This window comes from Pogonomyrmex barbatus, unplaced genomic scaffold (genome assembly GCF_055798465.1).
Source record: "Pogonomyrmex barbatus isolate J1 unplaced genomic scaffold, ASM5579846v1 scaffold3, whole genome shotgun sequence".
Lineage (NCBI taxonomy): Eukaryota > Metazoa > Arthropoda > Insecta > Hymenoptera > Formicidae > Pogonomyrmex > Pogonomyrmex barbatus.
The window spans coordinates 2,616,969-2,634,851 of record NW_028297127.1 but is presented as its reverse complement, the minus strand read 5'-3'; the positions used below and the strand labels follow the sequence as shown (position 1 = coordinate 2,634,851).

The following is a 17,883-nucleotide window of genomic DNA, read 5'->3' as shown; positions in this document are numbered from 1 at the left end:
CTCTCTCTCTCTCTCTCTCTCTCTCTCTCTCTCTCCTCTCTCGTGCCTCTTGTGTTCGTAGGAAGACAAAGATAATTTAATTTATATAATCGCGACTCTCCTTTCCGCTCGGTAAACGCTCGCACCTATAGAAAATCCAAATGCGCGCGTCACCCCCTTTCACAGAACAACGGAAAATTGCGCTTCGTTGATTCGCGTGACAACGCGAGCGAGCTCAGCCGGCGTATAATCTCCGAGAACGGGAATCAACCTCGGCGCTCCTTTCGAGGCGTATAATTGCATTAAGCATCTATCTGATCGTCGCGCGTGTATCCCATCTGGAGAGCGGCGGGATTTATGCGCGACAAACCAACCCCCGGCTCGCCAGAACCCCCTGGTCGCGCGGAAGAAGGGTGACGGGGGGCGCGGTGGCGTGCGCATGGAAGACGGTGGCGGAGAACGCGCGTGAGACTCCACGGGCGGTGCATTGGATATAATAAATTTCCACTATCGCGAGTTTGCCAACTAATCGGCCGCCTTTACCATTTAATTAAGGCTACCCGCCCGGCTCATCTATTGTCCGTGTCGCGTCAGCTCGGCGTGGCGCGCGCTCTTAATTGCCGGACGCCCGCTGAAAATCAAGAGAAATTTCACGCGCCCGAATTTATCCGGAGCTCAGGATCGCGAGATCACGAAACACAAAAAAAAAAGAATTGTTCAAAATGGCCTGAATATATCCTTTCGTCCGATCTCGTTACCATTACCTCGTTACTTCCTGCGCGATGTCGAAACTTTTTAATAAGAATGCGCCATGTGTGATTAATTCTGGGATAAAATTCAAAGGGGATAAACAAACAAAAAACAAATAAAATTTATAACTTTTGCCTGCGATATATTATACATAAATGGTATATATAGATAAATACGAATTTTTATTCAATGTAAAAAAATATACAGAGAAAGTTGATGTTTACAATACTATGGTAAAAAATTTGTCTTTTTCATTGCGGCTATACAGATAAAAAAAAAATAACTTGTCACTATAGAATGACATATTCATTCTGCGTATTAACACTTTATTTATCGCCAAAAAAAAATATATATATATATCTCGTATATATCTCATATGAATATCCACGGTAATAAAATTTTGATGAAAAATTTACGGAAAACATCATAAATAAAATGCTCGCAAATTTTTTATGAACTTTAGTAAAATTCTACCAAGTTTGTATTGATACCAAAATCAATTAATCATATATCTAATATAAAAAAACCGCAATATTTTCTATCCTCTACAGATTTATCAAGACAAATTTGCACATTCGCAATATAAGTAATATAAGTTACATATCCAATACAAGAAATTGTCGCATTGCATCATTTTTTACATTAATATATAAATAACATTATTAATTAATGTAAAAATATATATAATAAAAAATGATGTACAGTAAATATAAAATAACACAATATGATGTATATACATAATATAAGACAGTAATATACATATATGATACGATTATATTATTAGCATATTATTAGTAAATAATATATTATTTTTGTCATATCATTATTATATATTTCATATATAAACATTATATTAATTTTTTAAGAACATTGATCACTACTGTGGCATTTATTATAATAATATTATTATAATGAATTATTTATTATAATATTATATTATAATGAATTACTTATTATAATATTACTATAATAATACTATCAATATTATTATAATAAAAATCATAATAATGTATTAATATTACTATAATTAATGCCATTTGTTTTAATTCTGTGATTAATTTATCGCAGAATATATACAAAAATTTTTTTCACATTCTTGCATTCTCATTGTAATCTAGTCACCTTTATAAATTATTACATCTGACTACTCATATTAAATTATTGATTTGAATTAATATGTTACTCGACTCTCACTCCGCTCCGTTGTCCACATAAACTGGTTACAACGGCGTGGAAATTATGCCGTTTCAGTTCATTTGAAATTTGAGAGATGTGATTATTTGTATTGTTCGGTAATAGAAAAATGAACGCGAATCCACCTTTACTTCCCGCGATCTTTCCTGCGAGCGAAAATTTTCGCGCAATTGCGCAAACAAAGTCTAGACTTGGATGCGACATGCCTAATGCACATAGTAATCCTTGATTCATGTGGATGAGTTTCTGCAAAATGTAGATCATTGATTAAAAATGCAGTTTCCGATAGATCGCTATATACAGAAATCTTAAAAAGTAACCAAGTATGTATAATAAAATAATATTCAAGATCGCAAAAATTTACCGATATCATTTTGCAGCTGTCCAGCGGAATCAGATGAGACAAATCTCTGGAATCAGTTATCTTTAGATTGCACATATATTTCTTAATTTCTTTGAACACTCGAATGGATATCAACGACATAATATTGGTACTATTCATGATAGGCTCGACAAACGACCTCATCTTTTTTGTCTCATCTATCACTGCTTGTGTAATTGTTCTCTGCTTAATATTCGAAGAGACCAGCAGGATCTTCATGCTTGGTAGAGAAGAACATGTGTGCAACATGATGTTCCCTTGAAATGCTGCTATTGAACCGTACACAGATACGACGGTATCTATCAAAAACGTGGACCCGAATATAATGCGCTCGCAGAGGTGAGCGTGATCGCAAATCTTCAAAAGTTCTTGTTCGCCAAAATTGTACACAATGATCCCTCGCTGGAGAAGCGACCAACGCAGGAAACACGCCGTGAGGCATACCACGAAGGACGTCGAGCTACCCAAGCCTTCTCCGATCGCCAATTCCGTCGATAATTTCACGACGAAAGACGAATTTATTCTGATTTTTTCTCTATTGCCGATAATAATGAGCAAATATAAAAACGTTTGTAAGGCAAACTGGTGTTCGTGGTTGTTAGGATCGTACGTGCCGATGATTTCCTCTGATGACAAATCGATAAATTCTTTTATTTCTTCATATAACCGATTGCCAGTAAGCTTGCAATTCAAAAAATTCTCGTAAAATGTGTCTAAAGATATTTTCACGTGTAACGCGATGGTGGAGAACTCGAACTTTATAATATCCGTTGACATTGCTCTTGGAGATAGCGAGGTGAACGCAAGCTTAGTACGCATGTTCAAGCTAGCTGCTACGCACATTTTCTTAACATTCTCACTGCGTTCTCCACATAAAAACACCCTGCCCGGAGCGGATATCTTGAACTTGTACATGACTTGACAGAAAAGAAATTTTTCAGTACATGAAAAATAGAGGTGATATCGAACGTTAAATCACAGAAAATCAAATATTGCAGCTAGTCCCTCGTTAATGTTTATCAGAACAATAGATAATATTTATCACTCTTTCGTATTACATAAATAACATTATTAATAACAACGTGATAAAACTAACTCGATATGGATTTTTTATCTCTCGCGTGAGAAGAATTTAATTTTTCTTGGTTTTTGTTTGGTATTGTTACCACAAATCTTTTTTGCTTCCTTCTGCGCACAAACCTGGATTATATATTTATAATAATTGAAGCTTTTTATTTCAAAGTTTATATTAATGTTTTAACGAAATAGATGTTAGAAAGAGAATATATATCTATACGAAATCTATAGTTTTAAAATGGCATAATACCTACGATACAACAGCAAAGGCTTTCCTTGAAAAATTCGAAAGTACCGATTATAACTTAGATATTTACTGTCAGACAGATCTTCTTTATCGTATTATGTACCATGAACAATATCAACGATCTTTTTCTTAATACTCATTTGACAAACATGATTAAAAAACAAACATATATACGTAAACATACATAAATGTAAACACATTTTCCCCCTTATTACATATAACTTATATATTGAGGAGTTGGTTAAATTAGACATTATTTCTTATCTTCCATATATAATATTTACGAATAGAAATTTGTGTTGCATGTTCATATTTATTCTGTTAATATACATACATAAAAAATGTATCACATAAAATTATTTTTTTACGCAATTTATATTCTTGCTGACTAAATTATTTTAATACATTGGTCATATTCAGCTGCTTATTTTACATTTGATTACAATAGTCAATTCTCACTCCACTATATCTTCCACATATAGTGGTTACAATGACGTCTAAATCATACGACTTGAATTTACTTATTATTTCAGCAGTACGTTCAATTGTAAATTTCGGTGGCAGCAAAATAAATGCATATCCTCCTTTGTTACTGCATGTCATTTTCCCGTTCAGTGAAAAGCTTCGTGCAATTGCAGAAATAAGTTCTATGTGTGAATTCGATAAGTTTAATGCCTTCAATAATCCATGATTTACTTGAATGAGATACTGTAAAGTATAGATTAATAAAAAATAAGATATAAAATCAATGAAAAGATAACTATGAAATTTTTTTAAAAATAATCACGCGTAAGCATATGTAACAATAGAAATTCGCACAATGAGATTTACCGATAATTTCTCGCAAAAGTCCTGTAAGTACATAAATAGAGGCTCAGTCTCATCAAATTCCAATATTTTTGGCATATTATTTTCGAACAATTTAGCAGACATTTCCGAAGTAGCGTGAATACAGTTCAGAAGGAGTGTGAACAAAGGATTCTCCATCGCATCTTCATATGACAGTTCGTTCATGAGTTTTCTGCTAATATTCGAAAAGACTAGCAAGACCTTTATGCTCGGAAATATTTGATACATTTTAAAAAAAAAGTTATTTTTGAATTCCACTACTGAACCGTTTGCGGATACGAAACAATGTAGCGAAGTCTTAGATTCACATATGAGAATATCGCACATGGAAGCGTATATCGCGATTTTCAACAATTCATATCTAACGAATTCGCAAATGACGATCCCTTTTTGCAGATGCGACCAACGCCAAAAGCACGCCGCGAGACATACCGCGAATGACGCCGAGCTGCCAAAACCTTCTCCGATCGGCAATTCCGACCATACTTTTACGACAAAAGAGCCTGTTATATTAATATCTTGTTCATAGGCGATCGTCACGAGCAGATAAAAGAACATACATAAACTTAAATAATGTCTGGGATCGTCGCGATTGTACGTGCCCATATCTTCCGTTAATGAATCAACAAAATTTACGATTTCGTCAGTTGAATTATCATTAATCACACACGAATGTGAATAAAGAAAATAGTTAAAATAAGTTTTTAAAGGTATGTTCATGCATAATTTGATATCGTCGAAAATCAGTGTTATAAAAGTATTTGAAATCTCTGAAGGAAATTCGATGAATTCCAGTGTCATACGCCTATCTATGCTGGCCGCTACGCAAGTTTTGCTGTATTCCATAAAGTGTTCTCCACTTAAGCATACCGTCCCCGGTGCAGATATTCTGAATTTGAGCATGTCTTTTGCGAAAAAAATCTTCTAATATTCGAAAAATCGTAATATCGAGATATAAATCGTATAAGATCAAAAAGTAGCAAGTCTCTTGCAGATGTGCGCAAGCACAAAAATTTTGCTTGTAATATCGATAATAATTGTTATTCTTTTTTATCTAAACGAACAACACTCCAGTTAAAACTGGGTGAGACAAAGATAATCGTCTAATTTGTTGTCGATCTTCTATTTATGCATAAAGAAGATCTCGTAAAACTCAATTTCTCATCTCAAGAATCATTAGCAAAATAACACGAATTCTCTTTTCTTTGTAACACAAGCCTGAAATAGTATTTTTGATTATTAAAATTGTCTATCTCAGAATTTATATGTTTATTAATAAGAAATAGCAAGAAATATTAATAAGAAATGTTTAATAAGAAGACGTGAGATAGAATATTTAATTTTATAAGTATTTCTTAGTCAATTATGTGACAATAAAATATTACCTGTGACATAACAGCAAAATTTCTTAAAGATATATTGAAAATAATTAAATGTTGAAAAACTAAGTAAATCACTTAAATAAAGTTGAAAATAACCAAGTCATACAATAATCGTCAATTTGGTCTATCATCTTCTTTAGCACAGAATGTACGGACAGAACTTTTTCGAAACAATAATTACTAACGCGTAAAATAACAATTTTTTGAAACATCAATATAAACCAAAGTGACATACAATCAAAATATAAATAAATGTTTTTATAATTTTTAACTAATAATGTTGTAACATTCGATTTGTCTAAAGAAATTAAATTAAATACAATTTGTTATATTTCAAATACATACTGAAGTTAAAAATGTATTGATTTTAGCATTATTATTATTCTTAGATATATTTTAAAGAAGTACAAACTTTACACGAAGAATTTAAGAACAAAAGAATATTTTTTCGATTCTTGAATGTATATTATAAAACTGTTCAGAAAAAAATTAGAATATGATTGAAATCATTTCGTTTTTTTAAAGAAAATAATAAAAATTTAGGAAATAATTAAACAATTTTAATTCGAATCCATTCCGAACAGTTCCACATTTCGTTCTTTGATCCAGAGAAGACGTGGAACAAAGATGCAAAATTACATTCTCGAATGTGATTTTTTTAAACAATAACACGTTATTACAGTATATCTAACCTTATCAATTTAATTATTAAAGACAATATACTCATATACTTAGAAAAAATTATATTCAAAATTAAATATCTTGGAAATTTCTAAAACATATGTATGCAAACCATCCAACCCATTTTTATGAATATATATTTCACAGGCATTCGATAGGTTTTTAGTCAAAACTTATTATGCAAAAATTAATAAAATCATTACCCTAAAGTATATCTAATATAAAAAAAATAACAACATGTTTACGAATAAAAAATGGAATAAAAAAATTGGCAAATATTCCTATGATATTTATATAAATTTACAAAAAGTTATGTTGCTTTATTTTTTATATTAATATTGAATTATAATATTATAATATTATAAATTAGTGGCGTTCCTAATACTTAAATATAGAGTATATATAATAAATATAATTTAGAACATATATATTAATATAATAATTAATATAATAATTTTTATAAATAAATAGTAAGTATATATAATAAATAGTAAATAATTTTTATAACATAATGAAAGATATATATAGCGCAATATTACTAATACCAAAGAATGGCATTCATAATAAACTTATATATCTTATTAAATTATTATATTATATTATATATGTTATTAAATTATATGTTATTTTTATATTATTATTTTGTATTATATATAATATAATTTATAATTAAATTTTATAATTATAATTTATAATCTACAGTATGTATTTTTTAAAATACTTTTTTCATCAACTTGGTTTTTGTTATAATTATAAATTACATCATATATATTATAACATATTATATTATATTATATATACAATATATTAAGTTAATTAAATGTACTATTCAATTCCTACTCCAGCCCATTTTCCACATAAAGTAGTTACTATGACAGGAAAATCATGATCATCTTCGAATACTTCGATAAGTTTATCGAGATGATCCTCTGCGATGTCTGGTGGTAGCAAAATTAAAATGTAATCACCTCCACTATTCGTCATTTTCCCTTGTAAAAAATGTTTCTGCGCAATTGCACAAATAAGGTCTACATTTCCATACGGTATATTTATTACTTTTAATAATCCTTGATTTATATGGATAAGTTCCTGTAAAACAGATATATTAAAACAGATATATTAAGAAATAATTAAAGTTTTAAGTAAATAATTTTGAGAATATATGTGAGAATCTATAAAAAATAGCTGAATACGCAGAGAGTGTTGAAATTCATTCGGATAACACTTACCGCTAATTCATCGTAGTAACTCTCTGGAAAGGTATCTAATTCGCAACTAATATTGTCCGTATCCTTCTCCATCTTTTCGAATATATTAATAGATGTCTGAGATAAATTGTTGATGCTATCCAGAACAAATTTCAGATAGATTTGTAACTCTTCCAAATTTTTCTTATTTTTATAAATGTTCTTATCGATATTTTTATTTTCCTTTGAATAGACCAACAAGATTTTTATGCTCGGAAAATGTAGATACGTCTTCAACACTGCATTGTTCTCATATACTGTTATTCCACCTTTTACAATTACGAAAGTGTCTATCGGGCACATGGTATTGTTGTATATCTTCTCATCACAATAACCAGCATAAATCGCGATGTTTATAAGATCATGAGGAGAAAATTCGTGACTTGCAATCCCTTTTTGCAGCAATGACCAACGCCAAAAGCACGCCGCGAGACATACGACGAACGATGAAGAACTGCCCAGACCATAGCCAAATGGCAGTCCCGTTGATACTTTTACAATAAAACTGGATGTTATATTAATATTTTGTTCGTAGGCGATAACAACGAGCAGAGAGAAAAATGCTTCTAAGCTTAACCGATGTCGAAAATCTCTTGGATCATAATTGCCTCTGCATCCGCCTAACCTTTGGACGTACTTCTTAACTTGCTTATAAATCTGACGTGCAGGATATTGACGATTGAAATTTTTATAAAAGAAATATATGAGGAATGTACGTAGTGATATTTTCATCTGTAAATTAATATTGGAAAACTCTAGTTGGATATATTCGTTCGGGACGACTCTTGGAGGTAGCAAAGCGAATGAGAGTCTAGTTCGGACATTCAGGTTGGCTGCCACCGAAGTTTTGTTAGATCCTTTTATGGAATCCCCGTATAACGAGACTTTACCAGGTGCGGAAATGTTGAATCTGTACATATTTTCCACAAAAAATATTCTAATATCTGAGAAATGGGCGTAATGTCGAGCGATCGGATATATATTAAAACAAAAATATTGCTCGTAAGGACTTATTATTATTTCTTCGTGATACGGAAATCAATATCGTAGAAAAGCCCGATTGAAAGCCCGCAGAAAAGATAACTTAGCACCAACTTGTTAATGATTGATAAAAAAGATTCAAGACACTTTAACACTTCTTGATTTTCTCTTATTTCCTTGTCATTAGCAAAATAACATTAATCTTCTTTATTTCTTTTACCAAAGCCTGCATCACACATCTTTAATTATTGTAATTTTATAAAAAAATCCAAATTTAATATTAATACAAAATATTAATACATAATATTAATACAAAAATGAACAATAAGTAAGAAAAGAAATATAATGATAAAAAAATATTAAAATGCTGATTTATATTTAATCCAAATGATATATAAATGATACTTACATAAAAATAAAGAACTTTTTTCAAATTCAGGTTAATAATTTTCAATAATTTTAATTAAATTAATAATTTGATTTGTTACAGAATAACTACAGTTTATAAGAACAGTCAAATTAATCTATCGTCTTTGTTAATGTACGTGACACTGCGGACAGTACGTTTCCAACGATATTATTATAACAATGTGAAAAATAATTTCTTCATAACATCAATATGACTTATGATCTTAAAATGACATACACGATGAAACATATATAAATTTAAACATATATAAATTTAAATATAAATATAATTTTTAATATTGTATATATAGCTCATCTAATGAGTAATGATTAAATTAAATTTTGTTAATTATAATTTTAACACACATATACACATAACACGTAACAGAAGTTTGTCAATTTTAATATTATTGTCAGTATATATACCATATTTACAAAAATTCAATTTAAATAGACAAAAATTATTTAAAGATTAAAATAATTATTATATCATTTTAAAATAAAGAAGCATTTTTCTGAGCGTTTATTGATCAAAAGTATAAAAACGCAATACGATTGATAATAACATGACAAATATGTTTTTAGATTTGCTTTTGTAAGATTTTAGATATTTATTATATGATCTTTATTATATTACTATATATCACATTACTTTCAATTTAGATATTAATATATAGAAATTCTATTTATATTGTTAATTTTATTTATCTTGTGTGTGTGTGTGTGTGTGTGTGTGTGTGTGTGTGTGTGTGTGTGTGTGTGTGTGTGTGTGTGTGTGTGTAAGCGCGTGTGCACGTAGGTGAGCCAGTTTAGTGCTTATTAAATTAATATTACGACAAAAAAAATTGTTTAAATATTGATTGTCGAGATCGTATATGCTGGTCTATTTTGTTAATAAATTAACAAAATCTATAATTACGACAAAAATCTATAATTACGACAAATTATCATTAAGCACAAATGTGAATAAAGAAAATGCAATTAAAGATATCCTCTCTATGTTTAATTTAATATTGGTGAAAATTAATATTATATAATTAGTCAAAGTATTTGGAGGTAACGAGATGAAATACAGAGTCATATGCTTATCTGGGATGGTCACTATGCAAGTTTTCTTGTATCCTACAATGCGTTCTCCTTAAGAATACCATTCCCGGTGCAGATATCTTAAACTTGAGCATGTCTTTTGCGAAAAAAATCTTCTAATGTCCAAAAAATCGTAATATCAAGAGATAAATCGTATAAAATCAAAAATAGTGACTCTCGCAGATGTATATCAACACAAGAATTTCGCTTGTAATATTGATAATAATTGTTATTCTTTTTTTATCTAAATGAACTATCATTAAAACTAATGGGTGAGATAATCAAATTTGACAAAGATAATCTAATTTGTCGCCAATCTTCTGTTTATGCATAAAGAAGATCTCGTAAAACTCAATTCCTCGTCAAGAGTCGTTAGCAAAAATAACTCGAATTCTCTTTTCTTCACTTGTAACACAAGCCTGAAACATATTTTTGATCATTAAAATTGTTTATCTCAGAATTTATATGCCTACTAATAGTTTAATAAGAAAAAATCAGATAGTATATTTGTATTTAATTTTATAAATATTTCTAAGTAAATTATCTGATAACATGACTGTGACATAACAACAAAATTTTTTAAAAATATATTATAAATAATTAAATCTTGAAAAATGAAGTAAATAATTTAACTAAAATTGAAAATAGTTAAGTTATACAATAATCGTCAATTTGGCCTATCATCTTTTTTAGCACAAAATATTACGAACAAAACTTTTTCGAAACTATTATTTATACTAACGCGAAAAATAACAATTTTTTTGTAATATCAATATAAACCAACATGACATACAATCAAAATATAAGTAAATAATTTTGTAATTTTTAACTAATAATGTTGTAGTATTCGGTTTGTCTAAAGAGGTTAAATTAAATATAATTTGTTATATTTTAAATACATACTGAAGTCAAAAATTTATTGATTTTAGCATTATCACAATATTTTTAAATACATTTTAAAGAAGTACAAATTTTACATGAGGAATTTGTAACAAAAGAATATTCTTTTATTCGATTCTTGAGTACATATTATAAAACTGTTCGGGAAAAATTAGATTATTGGAACTATTTCGTTTTTCTAAAAATGACTATGAAAATTTAGCAAGTAATTAAACAATTTCAATTGGAATCCATTCTGGATAGCTCCATAATACGTTCATTTGATCCAAAGAAGACATAATACAAAGATGGAATATTACATTCTCGAATGACATTTTAAACAGTAATACATTATTATAGTGAATTTATATTAACCTTATCAATAATTATTAAAGACAATATACACATATATTTAGAAAATATGTTCAAAGTTGAATATCTTGGAAATTAATTTCTAAAACATATGTATACAAACCATCCAACCTATTTTTGTGAATATATATTTCACAAACATTTGATAGGTTTTTAGTCAAAACTTATTATGCAAAAGTTAATAAAACTATTACAGAAGAACATCTAATACAAAAAAAGATAACAACATCTCTACGAATAAAAAATGAAATAAAAATTGGCAAATATTCCTACTTATAAATTTAGAAAAGATCATGTTGTTTCATTTTCTATATTAATATAAAGATAGATTAATAGCGTTCTTGATACTAAAATTTAGAGTTATATAATAAACAGTAAATAATTTTTACATAATGAAAGATATATATAGCCCAATATTACTAATACCAAAGAATGGTATTCATAATAATCTTATATACATCTTATTAATGTTATCAAATTATATGTTATTTTTATATCATTTTATATTATTTTATATTACATTGTCTAATATAATTTAATCTAATACAATTAAATTTTATAATTATAATTTATAATCCACAGCATGTATTTTTTAAAACTACTTTTTTCATCGAGTTGCTTCTTGTTATAATTATAAATTATATTATAATACATTATATCAAGTTAACTTAAATGTACTATTCAATTCCTACACCAGCCCATTTTCCACACAAAGTAGTTGTCACGGCAAGGAAACCATGATCACTTAGTACGTTAATAAGTTTATTGAGATGATCCACTGCGATGTCTGGTGGTAATAAAATTAAAATGTATTCACCTATACTATTCGTCATTTTCCCTTGTAAAAAATGTTTCTGCGCAATTGCACAAATAAGGTCTACATTTCCATACGGTACGTTTAATATTTTTAATAATTCTTGATTCATACGGACAAGTTCCTGCAAACAGATATATTAAGAAATAATTAAAATTTTAAGTAAATAACTGTGAGAATCTATAAAAAAATAGGTGAATATGCAGAGTGTTGAAATTCATCAGATAACACTTACCGCTAATTCATCGTAGTAAGTCGTTGGAAAATTATCTAATTCGCTGGCACTAATATTACCCTTATTAGTTAGACTATTCTTTATCTTTTCGAATACATTAATAGATGTCCGAGATAAATTGCTGATGCTATCCAAAACAGATTTCCGACAAACCTTCAAACCTTTCCTATTTATATCGATGTTCTTATTAACTTTTGAATAGACCAGCAAGATCTTTATGCTCGGAAAACGTTGATACATCTTCAACACTGCATTGTTTTCATATACTATTATTCCACCTTTTACGATTACAAAAATGTCTATCGGGCACATGGTATTGTTGTATATCTTCTCATCACAATAACCAGCATAAATCGCAATTTTTTCAAGATCATTACGAAGGAATTCAAAACGAGCAATCCCATTCTGCAGCAATGACCAACGCCAAAAGCACGCCGCGAGACATACGACGAATGATGAAGAACTGGCAAGACCATGGCCAAATGACAGTTCCGTTGATACATTTACGATAAAACTGGATGTTATATTAATATTTTGTTCGTAGGCGATAACAATGAGCAGGGAGAAAAATGCTTCTAAGCTTAACCGATGTCGAAGATCGCTTGGATCATAATTGCCGCTGCATCCGCTTAACAGTTGGACGTACCTTTTAACTTGATTATAAATTTCAAATACCGGATGTTGACGATTGAAATTCTCATAAAAGAAATATCTGAGGAATGAATCTAATGGTATTTTCATGTGTAAATTAATACTGGAGAAATCTAGTTGGATACATTCTTTCGGGATCATTCTTGGAAATAGCGAAGCGAATAAGAGTTTAGTACGCATATTCAGGCTGGCTGCCACCGAAGTTTTGTTAGATCCCTTTATGGAATCCCCGTATAACGACACTTTACCAGGTGCGGAAATGTTGAATCTATACATATTTTCCACAAAAAATATTCTAATATCTGAGAAATTGGCGAACGATCGGATGTATATCAAAATGAAAATATTGCTCGTAAGAATTTATTTTTTTTTTTGTGATATGAAAATCAATGCCATAGAAAAGTCCGATTGCCGAAAAAAATAACTTATCACCAACTTATAAATGACCAATAAAAAAGTTTCAATAAGATTTAGCAACACTTCTTGGCCTCCTCTTATTTTCTTGTCAAGTTCTAGCAAATTAATTTTCTTCACTTCTTTTACCAAAGCCTGCATCACACATTTTTAATTATTGTAATTTCGTAAAAAATCAAAATTTAATATTAATACAAAAATGAACAATAAGTAAGAAAAAAAATATAATAATAAAAAAATATTAAAACGCTGATTTATATTTAATCCAAATGATATATAAATAGTACTTACATAAGAACAATGAACTTTTTCCAATTTAAATAATAAGTTAATAATTTTCAATAATTTTAATCAAATTAATAATTTGATTTATTACAGAATAATTACAGTTCATAAGAACAGTCGAATTAATCTATCTCTGTTAACGTACGTAATACTGCGGACAGTATGTTTCCATACGATATTATTATAGCAACATGAAAAATAATAATTTTTTCATAACATCAATATGACTTATGATCTTAAAATGACATACATATTGAAAACATATACAAATTTAAATATAATTCTATTAATATAATTTTTAATATTGTATATACTTTGTCTAATGAGCAGTAACGGTTAAATTAAATTTTGTTTAATTATAATTTTAACCCACATATATGTACTATCTACTTGTATTTAATTTTGTAAATATATTTTTATTAAACTACCTGAGAATGGGATACTACTTATAATACCAAGATTTTTTAAAAATATATTGGAAATAATTAAAATTTTCTTGAAAGACTAACTCAACTAAGACTAAGTTCGATTAAGATATAATTCGTTAATTTGAATTATTATTTTCTTCAGTACATAAAGCACTATGGACAAATTTTTTCAGAACAATAATTACAGTAACGCGGAAAATAACAATTTTTTTTTATTGCAATACTAATATGATAGACTACATAATTGAAAATGATGATATAACATCGAAACATAAGTAAACGTCTTCATTATTTTTATCTAATAATGTTGTAGTATTTAGCTTGTCTAAAGAATAATGGTTAAATAAAATTTTTTATAATTCAAATACATACTGAAGTTAAAAATTTATTTTGCATTGTCAGAACATTCTTAACTACATTTTGAAGAAGTAAAAACCGTACACGACAAAAGTATATTATAAAAAAAGAATATTATTCTTGTATCCAATTTTTTAATACATTTATTATAGAACTGTTTCGGAGAAATATGACCAGAATTATTTCACTTTTTGTAGAAGAGACAATAGAAATTTAGGAAATAATTAAATAATTTCGATAGGAATTCATTCGAAACAGTTCTACGATACGTCTGGTGAAAAGTTGGAGAAGAAGTATTACAAAAATTCAAACTTATATTCTCGAATGTATCAATTTTAACATAAAGTAAATACATACATATACTTAATCTTATCATTATCTTAATTATTATAATTATTATTAAACGCAATATATATATTTATAAAAAATTATTATACATTTATAAAAAATTATATTCAGAGTTAAATACTTCGATAAGTCATTTCTAAAATATATGTATGTAAATCATTTATTTTCGTAAATATAAAACATTTCACAGGCATTCGAGAGTTTCTTAGATAATATAAAATATATTATATAGAAATCAATACAACTATTATGATCAATATTTAATAAAAACAGATAACAACATTTTTACGAATAAAAATAGGCCAATTAACAAATATTTCTATGATATTTATATAAATTTAAAAAACATCATGTTGCTTTCTTTTTTTATATTAATATTGATACATTAGTGGCGTTATTAAATTTATTAGTCACGTATATAATAAACATAACATAATAAATAATTTTTACAATATAACGAAAGATATTTACAATACAATATATAAAAGATAGTGCAATATGCAATATATAAAAGATATTATTAACATCATTAACAGAGAATAGTATTAATAATAGTCTTATATATAGTCTTACTACTGTTCAAAATACATCAAAATATGTTTTTTATTTTATATTATTTTATGTTATATTTTAATACAATTTATAACTATATTTCATAATTATAATTTATAATCGACAATATTTTTCAAAACTACTTCTTTCGAAATTGGATTTTTACAATTATATATTATAATTATATTATAACTACATATATAATATACATATTATAATTATAATTATATATATAATTATATATATATATAAATATATATATATATATTATATATTATATATACAAAATAATATTTTATGCATATTATTTAGACATTTATATTAAGTTTTCAATGTATTATTCAACTCCTACTCCGTCCCATTTTCCACACAAAGTAGTTTTCACAACACGGAAATCACGTCCGACTAATTGGTTTTTAAGTTTATCGAGCTGATCCACTGCGATGTTAGGCGGTAGCAAAATAAAAATGCCTTTACCTGTACTATTCGTCATACCCCCCTGTAAAAAATGTTCCTGTGCAATTGCACAAACAAGATCTACATTTCCATGCGGTACATTTAATACCTTTAATAATCCTTGATTCATACGGACTAGTTCCTGCAAAACAGATATATTAAGAAATAATTAATGTTTTAAGTAAAGAACTTTATGAATCTATGAGTCTATAAAAAACAGCTGAATACGCAGAGTGTTGAAATTCATCGGATAACACTTACCGCTAATTCATCATAGTAACTCTCTGGAAAGGTATCTAATTCGACACTAACATTGTCCGTATCATTCTTCATCTTTTCAAATACATCAATAGACGTCCGAGATAAATTGTCGATGCTATTCATAATAGATTCAGATTTCAGATTTAGATTTTGGATTTTGTTCCAATTTATTATCCAATCTTTATTGATGTTCTTATTAATTTTTGAATAGACCAACAAGATCTTTATGCTCGCAAAACGCCGATACGTCTTCAACGCTGCATTGTTTTCAAATACTGTTATTCCACCCCTTACAATTACGGAAGTGTCTACCGGGCGCATGGTATTATATATCTTCTCATCACAACAACCAGCATAAACCGCGATTTTTGCAAGCTCTTTATTAAGGAATTCGAAACGAGCAATCCCTTTTTGCAGCAATGACCAACGCCAAAAGCACGCCGCGAGACATACGGCGTACGATGAAGAACTGCCCAGACCGTAGCCCATTGGCAGTTTCGTTGATATTTTTACGATAAAAGTGGATGTTATATTAATACCTTGTTCATAGGCAATAAGAACGAGCAGGAAGAAAAACATTTCTAAGCTTAACCGATGTCGAAGATCGCTTGGATCATAATTGCCTCTGCATCCGCTTAACATTTGGACGTACTTCTTAACTTGCTTATAAATCTGACGTGCAGGACATTGACGATTGAAATTTTTATAAAAGAAATATATGAGGAATGTACGTAGTGGTATTTTCATCTGTAAATTAATACTGGAAAAATCTAGTTGGATATATTCGTTCGGGACGACTCTTGGAGGTAACAAAGCGAATGAGAGTTTAGTACGTATATTCAGGCTGGCTATCACCCAAGCTTGCTTAGATCTTTTTTGGGAATTCCCATATAATAACACTTTACCAGGCGCGGAAATGTTGAAATTGTACATATTTATTACAAAAAATATTCTAATATCTGAGGAACTGGCGTAATGTCGAGTGATTTGATGTATATCAAAACGAAATATTGCTCGTAAGGATTTATTATTTTTTCGTGATATGTCAAATTAATGGCGTTGAAAAGATAACTTATCATCAACTTAATGATTAATAAAGAAGTTAATGATTAATAAAGAAGATTCAAAAAGATTTAACATTCAACACTTCTTGATTTTCTCTTATTTCTTGTCATTAGCAAAATAACATTAATCTTCTTCACTTCTTTTACAAAAACCTGCATCATACATTTTTAATTACTGTAATTTCGTAAAAAATCCAAATTTAATATTAATACAAAAATAAACAATAAGTAAGGAAAGAAATGTAATAATAAAAAAATATTCAAACACTGATTCATATTTAATTAAAATAATATATAAATGATACTTACATAAGAACAAGGAACTTTTTTCAAATTTGAGATAATTTAATTTGTTACAGAATACAGACTACAGTTCGTAAAAACAGTCAAATTAATCTATCGTCTCTGATAACGTACGTGATACTGCGGACAGTACATTTTCAAAGATATTATTATAGCAACGTGAAAAATAACAATTTTTTTACAAGGTCAATATGACTTATG

General features: G+C 28.4%; 5 protein-coding genes across 7 annotated transcripts; all 5 read right to left on the bottom strand.

The window, feature by feature from the left end:
• Positions 1-902: 902 nt before the first annotated feature.
• On the bottom strand, positions 903-3,450 carry LOC105430692 (mevalonate kinase-like). The gene is made up of 2 exons (XM_011644367.2): positions 2,288-3,450; positions 903-2,169 (listed from the first exon to the last, which is right to left on the bottom strand). Exons 1-2 carry the CDS (start codon positions 3,218-3,220, stop codon positions 1,909-1,911), a joined length of 1,194 nt encoding a protein of 397 aa, XP_011642669.2. The 5' UTR covers positions 3,221-3,450; the 3' UTR covers positions 903-1,908.
• Positions 3,451-3,967: 517 nt separating this feature from the next.
• Positions 3,968-5,993, bottom strand: LOC105430691 (uncharacterized). The gene is made up of 3 exons (XM_011644366.3): positions 5,864-5,993; positions 4,461-5,696; positions 3,968-4,337 (listed from the first exon to the last, which is right to left on the bottom strand). The coding sequence occupies exons 2-3, from the start codon at positions 5,379-5,381 to the stop codon at positions 4,059-4,061; spliced, it is 1,200 nt and encodes a 399-aa protein (XP_011642668.3). The 5' UTR covers positions 5,382-5,696; positions 5,864-5,993; the 3' UTR covers positions 3,968-4,058.
• On the bottom strand, positions 5,772-8,989 carry LOC148935921 (mevalonate kinase-like). Its single transcript, XM_089078863.1, has 2 exons — positions 7,771-8,989; positions 5,772-7,630 (listed from the first exon to the last, which is right to left on the bottom strand). Exons 1-2 carry the CDS (start codon positions 8,704-8,706, stop codon positions 7,367-7,369), a joined length of 1,200 nt encoding a protein of 399 aa, XP_088934989.1. The 5' UTR covers positions 8,707-8,989; the 3' UTR covers positions 5,772-7,366.
• Positions 8,990-11,129: 2,140 nt separating this feature from the next.
• On the bottom strand, positions 11,130-15,737 carry LOC105430631 (mevalonate kinase-like). Of its 2 annotated transcripts, XM_011644283.2 has the most exons (3): positions 13,920-15,737; positions 12,564-13,763; positions 11,130-12,452 (listed from the first exon to the last, which is right to left on the bottom strand). In XM_011644283.2, exons 2-3 carry the CDS (start codon positions 13,488-13,490, stop codon positions 12,192-12,194), a joined length of 1,188 nt encoding a protein of 395 aa, XP_011642585.2. In that variant the 5' UTR covers positions 13,491-13,763; positions 13,920-15,737; the 3' UTR covers positions 11,130-12,191. The 2 variants fall into 2 exon arrangements, with proteins under 2 accessions (XP_011642585.2, XP_011642583.2); XM_011644281.3 differs by having other exon boundaries at positions 12,564-15,737.
• A 170-nt stretch (positions 15,738-15,907) lies between these two features.
• LOC105430689 (mevalonate kinase-like) lies at positions 15,908-17,799 on the bottom strand. Of its 2 annotated transcripts, none has more exons than XM_089079712.1 (3): positions 17,689-17,799; positions 16,316-17,532; positions 15,908-16,196 (listed from the first exon to the last, which is right to left on the bottom strand). In XM_089079712.1, the coding sequence occupies exons 2-3, from the start codon at positions 17,246-17,248 to the stop codon at positions 15,936-15,938; spliced, it is 1,194 nt and encodes a 397-aa protein (XP_088935838.1). In that variant the 5' UTR covers positions 17,249-17,532; positions 17,689-17,799; the 3' UTR covers positions 15,908-15,935. The 2 variants fall into 2 exon arrangements, with proteins under 2 accessions (XP_088935838.1, XP_088935837.1); XM_089079711.1 differs by having other exon boundaries at positions 16,316-17,554; positions 17,689-17,784.
• Positions 17,800-17,883: the final 84 nt, after the last annotated feature.